The 20678-nt window shown below is 37.6% G+C and overlaps 1 protein-coding gene and 1 long non-coding RNA gene across 2 annotated transcripts in view; both read right to left on the reverse strand.

The window, feature by feature from the left end:
- Nucleotides 1-340: 340 nt before the first annotated feature.
- Nucleotides 341-3079, reverse strand: LOC124514620 (uncharacterized). Its single transcript, XR_006962635.1, has 3 exons — nt 2993-3079; nt 1419-1477; nt 341-560 (listed from the first exon to the last, which is right to left on the reverse strand). It is a non-coding gene; the product is annotated as an uncharacterized LOC124514620 (long non-coding RNA).
- Nucleotides 3080-15523: 12444 nt separating this feature from the next.
- Nucleotides 15524-20678, reverse strand: part of CUNH1orf185 (chromosome unknown C1orf185 homolog) — a 59731-nt gene continuing 54576 nt past the window's right edge. The window contains exons 5-6 of the mRNA XM_047082353.1: nt 17941-17977; nt 15524-16117 (exon numbers count right to left, since the gene is read on the reverse strand). Coding sequence (XP_046938309.1) covers nt 15723-16117; nt 17941-17977 — 432 coding nt within the window. The 3' untranslated portion in view covers nt 15524-15722. The remainder of the gene's footprint in view (nt 16118-17940; nt 17978-20678) is intronic.

Below are 20678 nucleotides of genomic sequence, written 5' to 3' on the forward strand. Positions count from 1 at the left end.
CTATAGTCAAAAGGATGCTGAGGGTGGGGTCACCTAGTACAGTCATGGACACCTAATCCCTACAGCAAGAGTTGAAGCTGGGGGGATGGTGATTTCAAAGAAAGGGCAAAGGTCTTGGCAGTCACGTAGAAATACATTTACTATATCTGCATTTCTTCTCATTTGAGCAGGGGAATTTTTCATCTCCCTTTCCAGGTACGTCCCCCCTGCAGCATTAGAACAGGAGAAACTAGAACAGTACAATCCAAGTCTTCTTCATTTCCCAACCCCTGCAGAACTCCTGCCCTCCTCACCTTCCCAAATGCACAGAAGGGATAGTCCTGGAAGTTCTTACCTGAGGCAAAGGAGAATTACAAAATGAAAGGAGCACCTCCTTCAGTCTTTGTGATGGAGGACAGTGACTGACTTTCTGGAAATTCAACAGGAGCTGATTCTTCTCTGTGTTTGAGTGTCCCTTTCTTCTCAGGGTCCCAGCAGCAGGTTTTTGCAGAAGATTCTGAAAACCTGACATTGTTTGTTACATAATTCAAACTTCCCATCCAAGACACTATTTTAACCTTCTGAAAAATAAAAAATTGCAAAATTTCTCTCAAAAGTTGTTGAATAAAGAAAAAAGGATTATTATCCTTCTTTAAAAATATTCAAAATATAAAATTAATGCTGCAGTTCTCTAACAAATGTTCCTTTCTTTTATTAATGTAGACACACACCTCTCATGAAGACCAGCTACGGAAGTTTCAATTATGCCAAAAAGCATAAGACTAAATAAATCAAAAGGTTAAAAAAACATATGGAATTTTTAAATAGCTAAATCCTTTTTGGACAAATCACAGTGCTTTCATCTACATCCTTTGTTTCCTTCCCACTGCTGAGGAAGATCGACAGTTTCCTTGATTAAAAGAACAGTCTGAAGTGCTTTTCAAAGAATACTTTTAAGATTTTTTTCTGTTATTTTCAACATTCTTAAAAGTTTTAGAGTCTTCCTCTCTTTAATATGGCAAAATAAAGAACAATTTTTGACCTGTCTTAAAAATAGACTTAATAATGTTTACATCTAATTAAACTCTAAAATTTTATTAAAATGAAAATAATACCCAAATCCTAACTCAACAAGTATTTTCCTTGTCTTCCTATTCCCTCCAAATTTTTATATGCTGTGTTTGTAGAAGGATAATCCTGAGGAATATAAAAAGTGTACTTTTTCCCCTTGATAGCAACCTCAACAAAATAGTGCTTTCTTTTGAGAAGTATATTTGCCTGTGCACAATCATTATAAATATTATTTCTATGTCTCTTAGGTATTGCAATCATGTCTCATATTCTTTCATCTGGAAGCACTTTGGTGTGTATTATTTGATGTGTATTAATTGAGTATTATTTTAACAAACATTCATTTGTTCATTATTATTTATATTTACCTGAATGAAGACTTCATCTACATCCCACCAGAGTCATGCCAAGTCAACCCAATGAGCATCTAAAAAATAAATACATTTCCAGTTCCAACCAACAAGCACTTTACATAATACTGCTTTTGCTTTAATAAATGAATACTGCAATTTCTCTTTAAAAAATAATGCCTTAGGAAATAAATATTTTACCAAAAACATATTAACACATTAAATGAAAACTCTTAGGAAAGAAGAAGTAAAGATACAATTAAATTGTATCTTAATGGTGGTTGGGGAGAGGGAATAATTGTATTTAAAGGAAGTTCTAAGCCAAAAATTGGATGTACTAAAAATTACCCTTTAAAATGCTAAATTAGGAGGGGCCAAGATGGCGGAACAGCATGGAAGTTTTTTTGCATCTCTTGTCCCTGAAATACAGCCAGATCAACACTAAACCATCCTGCATACAAAAAAAAAAAAAAAAACAAAAAAAAAAACTGATTTGAGGATTAACACAACAATCTGCACAACCTGAACCACAGAACTCCACAGGTACATGGTGCGGAGAGGTGAACTGGGGAAGACAGAAATCGCAAAAGGCAGGGAGCTGTTTTTGCTTGCAGAGAGAGGATGGAGATGGAGGTGGGGAGAGTACGGGAAAGCTTCCCCCCACCCCTGACACCTGAAAGCAGCTGATGAGAAAAGAAAGAGTATGCAAGGGACTGAACAAAAAAAGAGAAAGGAGAAAGGAGAGGATTTAAATTCCATTCCAGATATCAAGCTGTGGAGTTTCAGACTCTGAAGACTCTATAAATAGGGGGAGCACAGAGTCTGAAACTCTACAGCTCGATACCTGGCAGTCCTCTGGTGGGAAGGGCGAATTCCTAGGAATAGTTAGCAAGGTCCAAGGGGTCCTCAGGCCACATGGGGAGAGGCAGTTCCCTTGCTGGGAGGACATTTGGTAGAGGCTGTGTGGCCACCCACAGACAAAGGTTCCAGCAGACCCTGGAGAACAACCACATTCACTGGTGCTGGAACAAGGACATTAAGTGAAAAGCCTGGTGCCAGATATGTGTTGTGGCTTCCATAATCCCTGAAACGCTGTTGCTACAGAATCACGTGAACTTTTCCTGGAGCAGGCTGGCACCCAGCCGCAGTCTCTGGGGATCGGCAACAGCACAGTCTCGCAAACGTTCCTGGGAGCAGGCAGGCACCTGTACATTGCTTGGTGAGACTCTCCCTCAGAGGGTTAGAATGGGTGAAAGCTGCAGTCCCTCAGAAGTGAGGAGTTAAAACACAGCCACATCTGAGATAAAACCCAGGAGGGAGGTGCTGCCTCGCAACGTGATGGCTTGGTCACTGACAGTGTAAAAGCGAGGAGTGGACAAAAGCTGGAGACAAAGGATGGGTGTGCAATTGCTGATCAGGGAGAACAGAGTTCCCATACTATAGACACGGTAGCTGGGTGACGCTATTTTCACCCCTCCCACACATGCGCACACACCCCTACAAGTGCCACAACAATCTACCCCAGTAAGCCAAGCAGCGCCATCTAGTGGGGAATAGAGCCATTACACTAAGCCCCGCCCAACTGGGCCCACCTCGATCTTCAGGAAGTCTCTGCATGCTTAGTTTATGGACTATAAAGTGCTTCACAGTTTGAGGGGGAACCGATGTAATTTCAATCGTACTTCAGCTGTTTGCTGGTCCAATTCTTTTTCTTTTTTCTTTTTCTTTTCTTTTCTTATTCTTGAATACAGAAAGAAAATTTTGTTATTTTTGATTTTTATTAAAAATATTTTTCTTTAGTTTTTTCCACTATATTTTTAAATTTTCTGTAAATTTTCAAAATTCTATTTTACTTCCATCATTTCATTTTATTCTATTTCATTGTATTCATTTTTTCAAATTTTCAAACATATTCCTTTTTTCCCCTCTTTTCTCTCTCTCTTTTTTTCTTATCTTTCCTTTTTTTCTCTAATCTATCAAGCTCCTTTCAACAACCAGACGAAAACACAACTAGGATATAGCATCATTTATTTGATTTGTGTGTGTGTGTTGTTTTCAATTTTTAAATTTTAATGTTTTTTACCTTATTAATTCCTTTTCTTCCTTCAAAGTGGCAAAATGAAGGAATTCACCCCCAAAAAAGAACAGGAACAAATGACAGCCAGGGACTTAATCAACACAGATACAAGCAAGATGTCTGAAGCAGAATTTAGAATCACGATAATAAGAATACTAGCTAGGGTTGAAAATAGATTAGAATCACTTCTGTGGATGCATAGGGGCACTTGTACCCCAATGTTCATAGCAGCACTCTCAACAATAGCCAAATTATGGAAAGAGCCTAAATGTCCATCAACTGATGAATGGATAAAGAAATTGTGGTTTATATACACAATGGAATACTACGTGGCAATGAGAAAAAATGAAATATGGCCTTTTGTAGCAACGTGGATGGAACTGGAGAGTGTGATGCTAAGTGAAATAAGCCATACAGAGAAAGACAGATACCATATGGTTTCACTCTTATGTGGATCCTGAGAAACTTAACAGGAACCCATGGGGGAGGGGAAGGAAAAAAAAAAAAAAAAAAAGGACGTTAGAGTGGGAGAGAGCCAAAGCATAAGAGACTGTTAAAAACTGAGAACAAACTGAGGGTTGATGGGGGGTGGGAGGGAGGGGCGGGTGGGTGATGGGTATTGAGGAGGGCACCTTTTGGGATGAGCACTGGGTGTTGTATGGAAACCAATTTGTCAATAAACTTCATATAAAAAAAAAAATCACTTCTGTGGAGATAAAAGAAGTAAAGCTAGTCAGGATGAAATAAAAAATGCTATAACTCAGCTGCAATCTCTAATCGATGGCATGGTGGCAAGGATGGATGAGGCAGAGCAGCAAATCAGCGATATAGAAGACAAACTTATGGAGAAAAATGAAGCAGAAAAAAAGAGGGACACTAAGTTAAAAGAGCACGATTTAAGAATTAGAGAAATCAGTGACTCATTAAAAAGGAACAACATTACAATCATAGGGGTCCCAGAAGAGGAAGAGAGAGAAAGAGGGGTAGAAGGGTTATGTGAGCAAATCATAGCAGAAAACTTGCCTGACCTGGGGAAAGACACAGACATCAAAATCCAGGAAGTACAGAGGACTCCCATTCGATTCAACAAAAACTGACCATTAACAAGACATATCATAGTCAAATTCACAAAATACCTAGGCAAGGAGAGAATCATGAAAGCAGCAAGGGAAAAAAAGTCCCTAACCTACAAGGGAAGACACATCAGGTTTGCAGCAGACCTAGCCACGGAAACTTGGCAGGCCAGAAAGGAGTGGCAGGATATATTCAATGTGCTGAATCAGAAAAATATGCAGTCAAGGATTCTTTATCCAGCAAGGCTGTCATTCAAAATAGAAGGAGAAAGAGAAAGTTTCCCAGAAAAACAAAAATTAAAGGAATTCGTGACCACTAAGACATTTTAAGGGCCCTGTTTGAGTGGAGAGAAGACAAGAAAAAAAAAGAGACCAAAAGGAACAGGGACTAGAAAGGACCAGAGAATACCACCAGAAACTCCAACTCTACAGGCAACATAATGGCAATAAAGTCATATCTTTCAGTGTTCACTGTAAACATCAATGGACTAAATGTTCCAATCTAAAGACATAGGGTAACAGAATGGATAAAAAAACAAGACCCATCTATATGCTGTTTACAAGAGACCAATTTTAGACCTAAAGACACCTTCAGATTGGAAGTAAGGGGATGGAGAACCATCTATCATGCTGATGGTTGCCAAAAGAAAGCTGGAGTAGGCATACTTACATCAGACAATCTAGACTTTAAAATAAGGACTATAACAAGAGATGAAAAAAGGCATTATATCATAATCAAGGGGTCTATCCACCAAGAAGACCTAACAGTTGTAAACATTTATGCTCCAAATGTGGGAGAACCCAAATATATATTAGTTGGGAGAACCCAACTAATCACAAACATAAAGAAAGTCATTGATAATAATACTACAATAGTAGGGAACTTCAACACCCCACTTACAACAATGGACAGATCATCTAAACAGAAAATAAACAAGGAAACAATGGTTCTGAATGACACACTGGACTGGATGGACTTAACAGATAGAACATTTCATCCCAAAGCAGCGGAATATACATTCTTCTCCAGTGCACATGGAACGTTCTCCAGAAGAGATCACATACAGGGACCAAAAAAAGCCCTCAACAAGTACAAAAAGATTGAGATCATAACGTGCATATTTTCAGACCACACACTATGAAACTCGAAATCAACCACCCGAAAAAAATGTGGACCAATAACAAACACTTGGAGACTAAAGAACATCCTACTAAAGAATGAATGGGCTAACCAAGAAGTTAAAGAGGAAATTGAAAAGTACATTGCAGCCAATAAAAGTGATAATACTACAGCCCCAAACCTCTGGGATGCAGCAAAGGCAGTCATAAGAGGGAAGTATATAGCAATCTAGGCCTTCCTAAGGAAGAAAGGTCTCAGATACACAACCTAACCTTACACCTTAAGGAGCTGTGAAAAGAACAGCAAATAAAACCCAAAACCAGCAGAATACAGGAAATAATAAAGATTAGAGCAGAAATCAATGCTATCAAAACCAAAAAAAAAAAACAAAAACAAAAACAAAAAACCAACCAGTGGAACAGATCAATGAAACCAGAAGCTGGTTCTTTGAAAGAATTAACAAAATTGGTAAATCCCTAGCCAGTTTGATTAAAAAGAAAAAGGAAAGGACCCAAATAAATAAAATCAAGAATGAAAGAGGAGAAACCACAAACAACAGAGTAGAAGCACAAACAATAACCAGAGAATATTATGAGCAATTATACATCAATAAAATGGGCAATCTGACAGAAATGGACAAATTCCTAAAAACATATAAATACCAAAACTGAAATAGGAAGAAATAGACAATTTGAACAGACCCATAACCAGTAAAGAAATTGAATTAGTAATCAAAAATCTGCCAAAAGACAAGAGTCCAGGGCCAGATGGCTTTCCAGGAGAATTCTACCAAACATTTAAAGAAGAGTTAATACCTATTCTCTTGAAGCTGTTCCAAAAAACAGAAATGGCAGGAAAACTTCAAAATGCTTGCTATGAAGCCAGCATTACCTTGATTCCAAAACCAAAGAACCCACTAAAAAGGGAATGATAGACCAATTTCCCTGATGCACATGGATGCAAAAATACTCAACAAGAACCAGCTAACCAGATCCAACAATACATTAATAAAATAATTCACCACAACCAAGTGGGATTTATACCTGGGATGCAGGGCTGGTTCAATATCCACAAATCAATGTGATTCATCACATCAATAAAAGAAAGGACAAGAACCATATGATCATATCAATAGATGCAGAGAAAGCATTTGACAGACTACAGCATCCTTTCTTGATAAAAACCCTCCAGAAAGTAGGGATAGAAGGATCATACATTGAGATCATAAAAGCCATATATGACAGACCCAATTTTAATATCATCCTCAATGGGTAAAACTGACAGCTTTCTCCCCAAGGTCAGGAACAAGACAGGATGCTCACTCTTGCCACTGTTTTTCAACATAGAATTGGAAGTCTGAGCCTCTGCAATCAGACAACACAAAGAAATAAAAGACATCCAACTTGGTCAGGAGGAGATCAAACATTCATTCTTTGCAGATGACATGATACTCTATGTGGAAAACCCAAAGTTTTCACCAAAAAACCCTGCTATAACTGATCCATGAATTCCACAAAGTTGCAGGATATTAAATCAATGCACAGAAATTGGTTGCCTTCCTATACACCAATAATGAAGCAACAGAAAGAGCAATCAAGGAATCGATTCCATTTACAATTGCACCAAAACCCATAAAATACCCAGGAAATCCTAACCAAAGGGGTGAAAAATCTATACACTGAAAAGTATAGAACACTTATGAAAGAAATTGAAGACACACACACAAAAAAATGGAAAAAATATTCCACGCTCCTGGATAGGAAGAACAAATATTGTTAAAATGTCAATACTACCCAAAGCAATCTACATATTCAATGCAATCTCTATGAAAATAACACCAGCATTCTTCACAGAGCTAGAACAAACAATCCTAAAATTTGTATGGAACCACAAAAGACTCCAAATAGCCAAAGCAATCTTGAAAAAGAAAACCAAAGCAGGAGGCATCACAATCCCGGACTTCAAGCTGTATTACAAAGCTATAATCATCAAGACAGTGTGGTACTGCCACAAAAACAGACACTCAGATCAATGGAACAGAATAGAGAACCCAGAAATGGACCCACAAACGTATGGCCAACTAATCTTTGACAAAGAAGGAAATACTATCCAATGGAATAAAGACAGTCTCTTCAACAAATGGTGCTGGGAAAACTGGACAGTGACATGCAGAAGAATGAACCTGGGTCACTTTCTTACACCATACACAACAATAAACTCAAAATGGATTAAAGACCTAAATGTAAGACAAGAAGCCATCAAAATCCTCAAGGAGAAAGCAGGCAAAAACCTCTTTGACCTTAGCCGCAGCAACTTCTTACTCAACACGTCTCTGGAGGCAAGGGAAACAAAAGCAAAAATGAACTACTGGGACCTCATCAAAGTAAAAATCTCTGCACAGTGAAAGAACAATCAACAAAGCTAAAAGGCAACTGACGGAATGTGAGAAGATATATGCAAATGACATATCAGATAAAGGGTTAGTATCCAAAATCTATAAAGAACTTATTAAACTCAACACCCAAAAAACAAATAATCCAGTGAAGAAATGGGCAAAAGTCATGAATAGACACTTCTCCAAGGAAGACATCCAGATGGCCAACCAACACATGAAAAAATGCTCATCACTCATCATTAGGGACATACAAATCAAAACCATAATGAGATACCACTTCACACCTGTCAGAATGGTTAACATTAAAAACTCAGGCAACAACAGACGCTGGCAAGGATGTGGAGAAAGAGGATCTCTTTTGCACTGCTGTTGGGAATGCAAACTGGTGCAGCTACTCTGGAAAACAGTATGGAAGTTCCTCAAAAAATTAAAAGTAGAACTACCCTACGACCCAGAAATTGCACTACTAGGTATTTATCCAAGGGATACAGGTATGCTGTTTCAAAGGGACACGTGCACCCCCATGTTTGTAGCAGCACTATCAACAATAGCCAAAGTATGGAAAGAGCCTAAATGTTCACCGATGGATGAATGGATAAAGAAGATGTGGTATATCTATACAATGGAGTATTACTCAACAATCAAAAAGAATGAAATCTTGCCGTTTGCAACTACGTGGATGGAACTGGAGGGTATTATGCTAAGCGAAATTTGTCAGTCAGAGAAAGACAAATATATGACTTCACTCATATGAGGACTTTAAGACACAAAACAGACAAACATCAGGGAAGGGAAGCAAAAATAATATAAAAACAGGGAGGGGGACAAAACATTAGAGACCCTTAAATACAGAGAACAAACTGGGGTTGCTGGAGGGGTTATGTGTGGGGGTATGGGCTAAATGGGTAAGGGGCATTAAGGAATCTACTCCTGAAATCATTGTTGCACTATATGCCAACTAACATGGATGTAAATTTTAAAATAAATAAATTATTAATAAAATAAAATGCTAAATTAAAGGGTGCCTGGGTGGCTCTGTTGGTTGAGCATCCAACTTCACTTCAGGTCATGAGCTGGCAGTTCGTGAGTTCCAGACCTACATCAGGCTCAGTGCTTTCAGTGCAGATCCCACTTCAGATCCTCTGTCCTTCTCTCTCTCTGTCCCTCCCCTGCTCATGCTCTCTCTATCTCTCTCTCTCAAAAATAAATAAATATTTAAAATGCTAAATCAGAGAGGAGGGAGGCCATAATGGCTGAGTATGAGGAACCTAAACTCACCTTGTCCCATGGATACAACTAGATAGCACTCACGTCAGTGGAAATAGCCCAGAAAATAACCTGAAGACTGGCAGAACAAACTCCACAACTAAAGAGAGTGAAGAGGCTACATCAAAGAGGGTAAGAAGGGCAGAAACTCAGTCAGTAATGAAATGGATGGAGAGCAAAATGGACCCACAGTTGGCAGGGAGCTGTAAACATGGAGAAGGAAGAGAAACACATTATCACACTGAGAAGAGGGGAAGACAGACCCCCAAAGCATTTGGCTTTGAAAAGTAGAGGGGTCTAATTCCATAAGCTCTTACAACCAGGGAGTGTTAAAGCCTGGAATTTTAAAAATCAGAGGGCTTGGCTCTAGGATAACCCAGAGAGTGATAGGAAGCCAAGTCTCTGCTCTTAAAGAGATAGTATGACATATAGCCCTTGGAGATACAACATAGAAACAGATACAACACATGGTGTACGTGGAAGGGAGAGTTATTGACACATCTCAGAGCTCAGCTTGAGGAGCAGGGCTCCAGAGGGACTTCCTCAGGAACAGGCACCATATCCCTTCTCCAGCCCCCAGCATAAACACACAGCCACCTGCAGAGACCAGCAAAATGCCAACATTCACTACCTAACTTGCTTACAACAAACTCCCACCTGCCCCTCCATGCTGTGGTGGACTGCCCTTCCCAGTCACATTTGTTTCAGGTGCTACAGGTCACCTCCCCCAGAAGATTGGAAGAAACCTTGCTAAAGCTGTGGTTCCCAGGTCGGTGGGCCCTGTGGAAGACTAAGGAATACCTTTGTAAAATTGTGTGCCCTGCCCACACTGTCCTGATCCCATGGGCTGCAGAAAGTCTCATTTCAAAAGCAGACCTGAGTGCACCATGTTAAAATGGCACACTCCTCCCCAGCTGGGCACCAAACACTTCCCACAACCGGCAAAGAGAGCCTCTGCAGATGAATGGCCTGAAGGAAAAAGTGGCCAAGACTCAACAGCAGGGCACATGGAACACACATAGAAAACACCCTGAAGAGCCAGGTTATGGTGAACAGGGAACACTGCACTGCAGGGTGCTACAGGACCTCTTCTTCATAAGACCATTACTTTCAACAGCAGGAGATGCACCTGACTTTCCTAACACACAGAAACAGACACAAGAGTTAGACAAAATGAGGAGACAGAGGAATATGTCCCAAGTAAATGCAATTTTTTTCTTTTTAGATTTCACATATAAATAATACCACATAGTATTTGTCTTTCTCTTTTTGGCTTATCTCACTTAGCATAATGCCTTTCAGGTTCATCCATGTTGTCACAAATGGCAGGGTTTCTTTTTTGTGGCTGAATGACATTCCATTGCGTGTGTGTGTGCGTGTATTATTTTCTTTATCCACTCATTCATTGATGGATATTTAGGTTGTTCCCATATCTTAGCTATTGTAAATAATGCTGCAAGGAACACAGGGGTATAGATACCTCTTCAAGATACTGAAGATACTATTTCCTTCAGATATATATCCAGAAGTAGAATTGCTGGACAGTATGGTAGTTCTGTTCATCTTTTAAGGAAACTCCATAATATTTTCCATGATGGCTGTAATAATTTACATTCCCATCAACACCTTCACTGTTTTACTGCAGAGTTATATTATCTCCCTAACTCTGTCATAATCTAGTCTAAATGGGCCTTAATCTTCATTCAACACAAATGGACAGCACAGGACATTTATGATATCATGCTGACTGACAAGGTGAGCAAGAATTAGTAACTACCCTAGATAATTGGGTAAAATATATGCATGCCAGAGGGTGGAGATAAATTCCACAAAATTCCAGGGCCTGTTGCCTCAGTGAAATTACTAAGCATCCAGTGGTCTGGAGCATGTCCAGATATCCCTTCCAAGGTGAAAGACTAGTTGCTGCATCTGATACCTGCAACCCCTAAGAAAGAGGCACAATGCATAGTGGTCTCCTTTGAATATTGGAGGTAACATATACTCCATTCGGATGTGCTACTCTGACCCACTTATTGAGTAATATGACGGAGTCTATCGGATTTTCCATGTATAATATCATGTCATCTGCAAAAAGCGAAAGCTTGACTTCATCTTTGCCAATTTTGATGCCTTTGATTTCCTTTTGTTGTCTGATTGCTGATGCTAGAACTTCCAGCACTATGTTAAACAACAGCGGTGAGAGTGGGCATCCCTGTCGTGTTCCTGATCTCAGGGAAAAAGCTCTCAGTTTTTCCCCATTGAGGATGATGTTAGCTGTGGGCTTTTCATAAATGGCTTTTATGATGTGTAAGTATGTTCCTTCTATCCCGACTTTCTCAAGGGTTTTTATTAAGAAAGCGTGCTGGATTTTGTCAAAGGCCTTTTCTGCATCGATTGACAGGATCATATGGTTCTTCTCTTTTTTTTTATTAATGTGATGTATCACGTTGATTGATTTGCGAATGTTGAACCAGCCCTGCATCCCAGGAATGAATCCCACTTGATCATGGTGAATAATTCTTTTTATATGCTGTTGAATTCGATTTGCTAGTATCTTATTGAGAATTTTTGCATCCGTATTCATCAGGGATATTGGCCTGTAGTTCTCTTTTTTTACTGGGTCTCTGTCTGGTTTAGGAATCAAAGTAATACTGGCTTCATAGAATGAGTCTGGAAGTTTTCCTTCCCTTTCTATTTCTTGGAATAGCTTGAGAAGGATAGGTATCATCTCTGCTTTAAACGTCTGGTAGAACTCCCCTGGGAAGCCATCTGGTCCTGGACTCTTATTTGTTGGGAGATTTTTGATAACTGATTCAATTTCTTCGCTAGTTATGAGTCTGTTCAAGCTTTCTATTTCCTCCTGATTGAGTTTTGGAAGAGTGTGGGTGTTTAGGAATTTGTCCATTCCTTCCAGGTTGTCCAATTTGTTGCATATAATTTTTCATAGTATTCCCTGATAATTGTTTGTATCTCTGAGGGATTGGTTGTAATAATTCCATTTTCATTCATGATTTTATCTATTTGGGTCATCTCCCTTTTCTTTTTGGGAAGCCTGGCTAGAGGTTTGTCAATTTTGTTAATTTTTTCAAAAAACCAACTCTTGGTTTCGTTGATCTGCTCTACCATTTTTTTAGATTCTATATTGTTTATTTCTGCTCTGATCTTTATTATTTCTCTTCTTCTGCTGGGTTTAGGCTGCCTTTGCTGTTCTGCTTCTATTTCCTTTAGGTGTGCTGTTAGATTTTGTATTTGGGATTTTTCTTGTTTCTTGAGATAGGCCTGGATTGCGATGTATTTTCCTCTCAGGATTGCCTTCACTGCATCCCAAAGCGTCTGGATTGTTGTATTTTCATTTTCGTTTGTTTCCATATATTTTTTAATTTCTTCTCTAATTGCCTGGTTGACCCACTCATCTTATTGAGTAATATGAAAGAGATTCTAGTTTGGAGCGTGGAAGAATAGAAATCTCTGCGACAGATCCAGGCGGCTAAGTTAGTTGTTATGCCACTTGGGGTTTATGGCCCAGTAGATTCATGCTATGTGAAGTGTTTGTAGCAGAGATACTCTATGGAGACTTTAGCAGGCAACTCTAGGTTAATGAGAGTCTGTAGGATTCTAAAGAAAGCTATGTTATCACCTGCCAATAATTATTCTTTTGGAAGTATCCTCTGGCTTACTATTAGATGTAGGGACTTAACATGTGACACCAATTTACCTTTGAGTTGGTCTGTTCACCATGAACTGGTGTTTTATGATTTGCTAAGACATAAAGTTAGGCATGTAGATCTGCACTCAATTACAAATGGCATTAGGACGTATAAAACTGGATGTGAGCAGATTCTGAAGACACAAAGAAATTGCATGAGGAGATGGTTAAGATGCCCATGGCTCTTATACCTGCTACCTGGTCTTCTCTCTCTCACCACATAACCTATTGTATCAAGTAGAGTTCCTTATCATCAGTTCACTGAGAAAGAAGATACTTGATCCTGATTTATCAAACAGTGCTGCATGATATGCTAGCATTATCTCAAAGTTCACAGCTGGAATACCAGAGTACCACTTATGTATGGCCTTGGTGAAAATTTCAGTAGGCATAACTGAGCAGTGACCTAGTTGTATAGCCTCTAAAGATAAACTTTCAGAGTTATATATTTGTACTGATTTACTGGAAGTGGGTACTTAATGGTTTGGCTGAATGGTTGGGGACTTGTAAAGAGTACCTTTGGAAAATTAGTGATAAGGAGTCTAAGAAAAATAGATGTCAGTAAGTTTCTCTGAATGGACACAGAATAGGAATATAAATGAGTCTCAAGTAATTGCTCCCCAAAGAGCAATATCAGAAGAAATGTTAATAATTAAATGGACAAAATGATCCATTTCATGGATGTCAGCCTCTTTTAAAAGCCACCCTTGCTATTGCTATGAATAATAAACTGTCCTTCGTCACTGACCCATGAGACATGAAATTATTGAAGGCTAACTTGTCAGAGGGCATGAATGGTGAAATCTCAGATCTTCACAATTCTTGAAAATATTATTTTAGACCATTGTAATTTCATATGTACTGTTCATTAGTCTTTTCAAAGAGAAAAATGTATATACCTATGATATAGAATAACATTTTAATCAACATGTAAATGTGTTAGGTTTTGAGAAACAAAATTCAATCTATTCTATCATAATATAACAATTACTGTATATGCATACATATAGTTATTTTTCACTTATAATGACAGGAATTTGGTTAGGATGCTTTGGTCATAGTAACAGAAACAAAGCTCTTTCTGCTTTATGCAAAAACAATAATTTATTATAAAATTACAAGGTACTTTGCCAAAGCCCAGAACAATAGTTAAAAACAGGACACTAATAAATGTCAGATCTTGCTAGCTTAAGAAAATAGGTTAATTTATTATTAGGATAACGTGTGCCATACCAAGCCAAGGGCAGGCTTCATGAAGAGCTGGAACAAGGAAATGGAGGACTGTTAGAAAGCCAGGAATTACATTCTCCTGACCTCTCATGTCTGCTTTTCACTTTGCAAGTGCTTCACTACTCTCTCACAGCAGATTTACTGTTTTTTTCTTCCCAAACCACAAGGTAGGACATGGCAGCCCACAGCTCCCCAGTTTGTTTCCTCTATTCCAAAGACTAATGAGATCAAAGCTAGAATCTCTTATCTCCAACCCCAAATTCGTAGGAAAGTTATAGCATCTCACCAAAATTAGAGATGACTTTTCTGGGATAGGCAGTAAGATATGAGTTGGTAGGACACCAAGGGACAGAGAACAATTTATATATATGCTATTCCTTACAGACATTGAGCTGAAATAGCTTATTTAGATGTAGGGGTGGATATTAGATAGATGTTCTCACAACCGATAACTTGTAGAAATGACAAGGTGCTTTAGAAGACAGAGGTGTTTTAATCCTTTTTACTATTTCCCCTGGGACAGAAAGGGGTAATGGGACAGCCTGAGTAATGCTACTATCTTAACTGAGACAAGTTTATTTTCATTTAATAGGTATGATTTATCTCTTGGGAAGATATGCACAAGTGTCAGTATGAGTAAATTAAGCACAAAAGCTAATATTATATTTAGCAATTTTTCCCCAAAGAAAGAAAAAGGGGACTAAGTACATGGACAGTATTTAGGATAAAGAGGAAAAAAAAGATTAATTACAGAGTGGGTGCCAGAAATCCCTCAGGACCAAACACAGAACTCTGACCAAGGGTCTCTGATTAGAGAGGACCTCTGATTCATCTAGCTTGAATCAGAGGCTTAAGAACATAGATGCCCACATTTTCATCACAGTGGGGTAAGGATTAGGAAACCATTCTGAGAAGCAGACATAGGAGAGGGCAAAGAAAAATTATATTCTGGATTCTTCACAGTGTTCCAGGCTCCCCTAGAAGAGCAACAGATATTGAGTATATTGTTTACCAAAATCGTGACAAAATAAAAATTGAATTGTAGGTGATTGATGCATTTAAAATTCAGAAAAGCTGATGAAAGTATTCTGCCCAGCCCTACCCACATTGAAATAAAATTAAAAATGTCAAAAGTATAAGGAATGTTGTGAATGTTTTATTCAAAACTCTATTTGTGCTGAAGATTTCTTATTTTCCTGCATGTTGAAATACATTTGTATTATTTGTTATATCTTTTGATGAGATACAAGGAGTTAAGCTTAATGTTCATGATGTCACTCTAATTCTTCCTGTAATTATTTCTAGAAATAAGAATCAGCAAGGGAAGTAGGACCACTATATGGCAAGGAATAAGAAAAGTCATATTAGTATGGACATTTTAAGAGACTCAGAAGCTGGTAATTTGGTTTTAACTTTCCATGATTTCAGTGTACACAAAGTTTCAAAAGAAAAAAGTCATTCAATATTATGTTGAAATTTTTGTATTTCAACTTCTGCATTTCTTCGTGAAAATATTTCCTTAATGCTGTCATCTTTCTGATCATCATAAAGTGTCATATTCAGTACATTTTCAGTACATTCTTCTAATGAAATTGTTGACAGGTATGAAAATACTTTTTCCATTTGAGGTTCTCTGAGAAAAGGCATTGGAGAGCTCTTTTTTGCTAGAGTATCGTCAGAAAACCAGTCATCACCTGCGTCTATACTTTGGCTGTAATGAGAATCAGATTGTAGTGTCGATAAGCTTAAAGTAACACTGCTGGGAGGCGTTGTCGAGCTAGTCTCTGAAGGGTCACAAATGACCTTTTTTGTTGCAAGGCAGAATTCATCTTTAGAGTGATCTCTATTTGCTGTAAAAGAAAAATTAGACTTACTATTAATATTACATAATTCATGAGCCAAATCTTACTTATAAAGACAATGTTTCTTTTTAAAATTCAGACTCTTTTAAGGGTTATAATGGACAGTAGGATGAAATAGTGAAATTCTAAGTTGCTATCACCATCTGTACAATGTTGAATATGTAATTAGGAATTAACAATTTCATGATAATCAAGAATAGAAAAGGCTATTCTAGATAAAATCAACCTGTTTTCACAGGAGAAGATTCTAAACAGGCTAGAAAGCTCAGTTCTGGAATGTCCCTTAAATCAGAAAATGTAGATAGTTTCTTCAGTATTTATAGCCAAGTAAGGCCTGATTTTTTAAAATAAATTTTAAAAATGCATGCTTCTGGGGGTGCCTGGGTGGTTCAGTTCGTTAAGCACCTGACTTTGGCTCAGGTCATGATCTCATGGTCCGTGAGTTCATGCCCGACATCCAGCTCTGCCTGACAGTTCAGAGTTGGAGCCTGCTTCTTCAGATTCTGTGTCTCCCTCTCTCTCTCTCTCCCTCCCCCGCTCATGCTCTGCCTCTCCCAAAAATAAATAAACATTAAAAAATAAAACAGTAAAAAAACATGCTTCTGTAAGATAACAAAATGTTTGGTCCACAGTGGGAAGGGCCTATGGGCTGGTTTTACACCAATTAAAGTAACATCTAACATTCCTAGAGTGCCTTACAATGTGCAAAGCGATTTGATGTACTTACATATCTCATTTATCAATAATTTCTCAAGGTAGTTACTATTAGCACCACTTCACAAAGGAAAAGACATGTTTAGAGACTGAAGACTTACCACAAATCTAGACTTCATCTGGACTTCTACTACTCTAAGACTAATGCTTCTCCCATTACATTATTTATGCTGCACAGTTGGTATTTTAAAATTTAAGTTTTAGAAAATATCATATGATATAATATCCTAAGCATATGTTATAATATTTTTACATATTGGCTTTTGATATTAATGTACAACATTAATTATTTATTTTTTAAATTTTTTAAATGTTTATTTATTTTGAGAGAGACAGTGTGTGAGCAGGGGTGAGGCAGAGAGAGAGAGGGACACAGAATCTGAGGCAGTCTCCAGGCTCTGAGCTGCCTGCACAGAGCCCGGTGCAGGGCTGGAACTCACAAGCCATGAGATCATGACCTGAGCAGAAGTCGGGCGCTTAACTGACTGAGCCACCCAGGCACCCCTATAACATTAATTTTTAAAGCTGTTTTGGATACTTTATTACATTTTGTATATCCAACTTTTCTTTTATTTTCCTTTTTTTTTTTAAAAGTAGGCTTCATGCTCAGTGTGGAGCCCAAGGCAGGGCTTGAACTCACCACCCTGAGATCAAGACTTGAGCTGAAACCAAGAGTTGGACACTTAACTGACTGATCCACCCAGGCGCCCTTATTTCCAACATTTCTTAAATTACATAGGAGGATAACATTTTGAGGTACTAGGGACTATGCAATACGCATAATCTAAAGGATTATAAAACACTCATGTCTTTTGATCCTCCAGGATTACTATATGACACTAGCTATGATACCTTTAGATATAAATAAGGAACAAAAATTTAAATTACACATTTTAATTTAAGATATGACATTGCAAGTTTCGTTTTCTAAGAAATATATGCCTACTCACATACTAATCCATTAACATTTCCCTTGAATTTCCATGGTTTTAAAAACAATATTTAGGTATCATTTAGGTCAGCTTCTTGATTCTTTAAGATGTGAATTGTTTTAAGTTGGTTATGATTTCTTTTAATAAATTGTTGAGAAAAATTACCTTTTATACATGCTGTTTCCTTTTTTCTTTGTTCCTCCTGCAAAAAAAAAGTTATTTGTATTTAAAAAACTGAATGGTTTCTATGTGATTTTTAAAATATATTTAACATATATTTATATAAGAATAATATATTTTAATTTCATAATTAATGTACTATGGAATGTTCTTTTTCTATGATATGAATTTATTTCATCAAAAATATGTTGTCAGAAAAGAAAAAGTGTTGGGGTATCATCTGGAAAGAATATGAATTGGTTCAAGAAGGCAGTCTCAGGATAGGGAATGAAAGGGTGAAATAGAGTTCATCAGGATTATTTCTCTCCCTCCTCACTAACTCAGAGTCACTTGGTTAGAACTAGAGAGGGCTAAAAAAGTAATTAGAATTCCTAGACTTACTCATTTCACTAACCAACAACAACAAAAAAATGAATTTTATAAAAATGTGTCTATTGTTTTGAAGCAAATAAAACAGTTACTCAAACAATACATTCCAGATGTGTTCTGCGAAGTGTCATGGGATAGTAGTTGTTGAACTCCAGGGCATCAGAATCACTTGTTGTGCTTATTAAAATGCTAATACTTGGGCATAATATCAGACCCTACTAAAACATTCTCTGGGAGGTGTTTGGGAGTATGCATTCTAACACGTTCTGCAAGTGGTTCTGATTCAAGTTTTCCTTAGACCACAAGACAAATAATCGGCTAGTACATAGGGTGTTTGGAATTGGCTGGAGAGATAATAACACTGTTTCTTGTGTTTTGGGGGAACTGTGTTAGTACTCTGTTCTGATCTGCATTGTCCTGTCCCCCAAAATGGTTTGCTTAGGATACACCGTACATATATATACGATATGTGTGTGTGTATGTGTGTGTGTATATATATAAGTCTTATACATATATATAGGATAACATTAAGCCCTTTTTTCACAATCTTTTACTTATTTGTCACTTTTACCTTTTATTAGTCACTTTTTTTATTTGTCACTTTACTTATTTGTCACTTTTACCTTTTATTAAGATAAATGCCAGTATAGGCTCCTGATTTACCTTGCCGGATTTAAGACCAATTCAATTTGTGACTCCTGTATACATTATATTAGAATGCTGCTTCTCAGAGTTTTATGTGCCTATGTCTTACCTGGGAGTTTGTTCAAATGCAGATTATGATCCAGTAGGTCTGGGGCCAGGAGGGGGGTGGTCTGAGATTCTGCAATTCTAATAGACACTCCCAGGTAATGACGATATTGCTGGTCTGGGGACCACAGAATAAGGCCCTAGAATGATTGAAATTCCACCCAAACTAAGGGAATAACAAAATGAACATTCTTACATATTGCTGACTATAATTAGGTAGAATTTTTATGGAGGGCAATATAACAAATCTACTTTTAGAAATGTATTTTTTCCAAGTTAATAATTTTGGATTTGTATAAATATACAGTTAGCAGAATGTTCTTTACAATACTGTTAAGCATTTTTAAAACTCTAAATTTCTAAAAGTAAAGAAATACTTAAATGTATTATGATAACCAGACAGACAGCCAGTAAAAAAAAGAGAACTACAGGCCAATATCCCTGATGAATATGGATGCAAAAATTCTCAACAAGATACTAGCAAATCGAATTCAACAGCACATAAAAAGAATTATTCACCATGATCAAGTGGGATTCATTCCTGGGATGCAGGGCTGGTTCAACATTCACCAATGTGATATGTCATATTAATAAAAGAAAAGATAAGAACCATATGATCCTATCAATTGATGCAGAAAAAGCATTTGACAAAATTCAGCATCCTTTCTTAATAAAAACCCTTGAGAAAGTCGGGGTAGGAGGAACATACTTACACATCATAAAAGCCATTTATGAAAAGCCCACAGCTAACATCATCCTCAATGGGGAAAAACTGACAGCTTTCCCCCCGAGATCAGGAACACGACAGGGATGTCCACTCTCACTGCTGTTGTTTAACATAGTGTTGGAAGTTCTAGCATCAGCAATCAGACAACAAAAGGAAATCAAAGGCATCAAAATTGGCAAAGATGAAGTCAAGCTTTCACTTTTTGCAAATGACATGATATTACACATGGAAAATCTGATAGACTCCACGAAAAATCTGCTAGAACTGATACATAAATTCAGCAGAGTTGCAGGATACAAAATCAATGTACAGAAATCAGTTGCATCCTTATACACTAATAGTGAAGCAACAGAAAGACAAATAAAGAAACTGATCCCATTTACAATTGCACCAAGAAGCATAAAATACCTAGGAATAAATCTAACCAAAGATGTAAAAGATCTGTATGCTGAAAACTATAGAAAGCTTATGAAGGAAATTGAAGAAGATATAAAGAAATGGAAAAACATTCCGTGCTCATGGGTTGGAAGAATAAATATTGTCAAAATGTCAATACTACCCAAAGCTATCTACACATTCAATGCCATCCCAATCAAAATTGCACCAGCATTCTTCTCAAATCTAGAACAAGCAATCCTAAAATTCATATGGAACCACAAAAGGCCCTGAATAACCAAAGTAATTTTGAAGAAGAAGACCAAAGCAGGAGGCATCACAATCCCAGACTTTAGCCTCTACTACAAAGCTGTAATCATCAAGACAGTATGGTATTGGCACAAAAACAGACACATAGACCAATGGAATAGAATAGAAACCCCAGAACTAGACCCACAAACGTATGGCCAACTAACCTTTGACAAAGCAGGAAAGAATATCC

Source organism: Lynx rufus, unplaced genomic scaffold, assembly GCF_022079265.1.
Source record: "Lynx rufus isolate CCGP_SWC_20201006 ecotype Redwood Valley unplaced genomic scaffold, mLynRuf1.p SCAF_2, whole genome shotgun sequence".
In the NCBI taxonomy this organism is placed as follows: domain Eukaryota; kingdom Metazoa; phylum Chordata; class Mammalia; order Carnivora; family Felidae; genus Lynx; species Lynx rufus.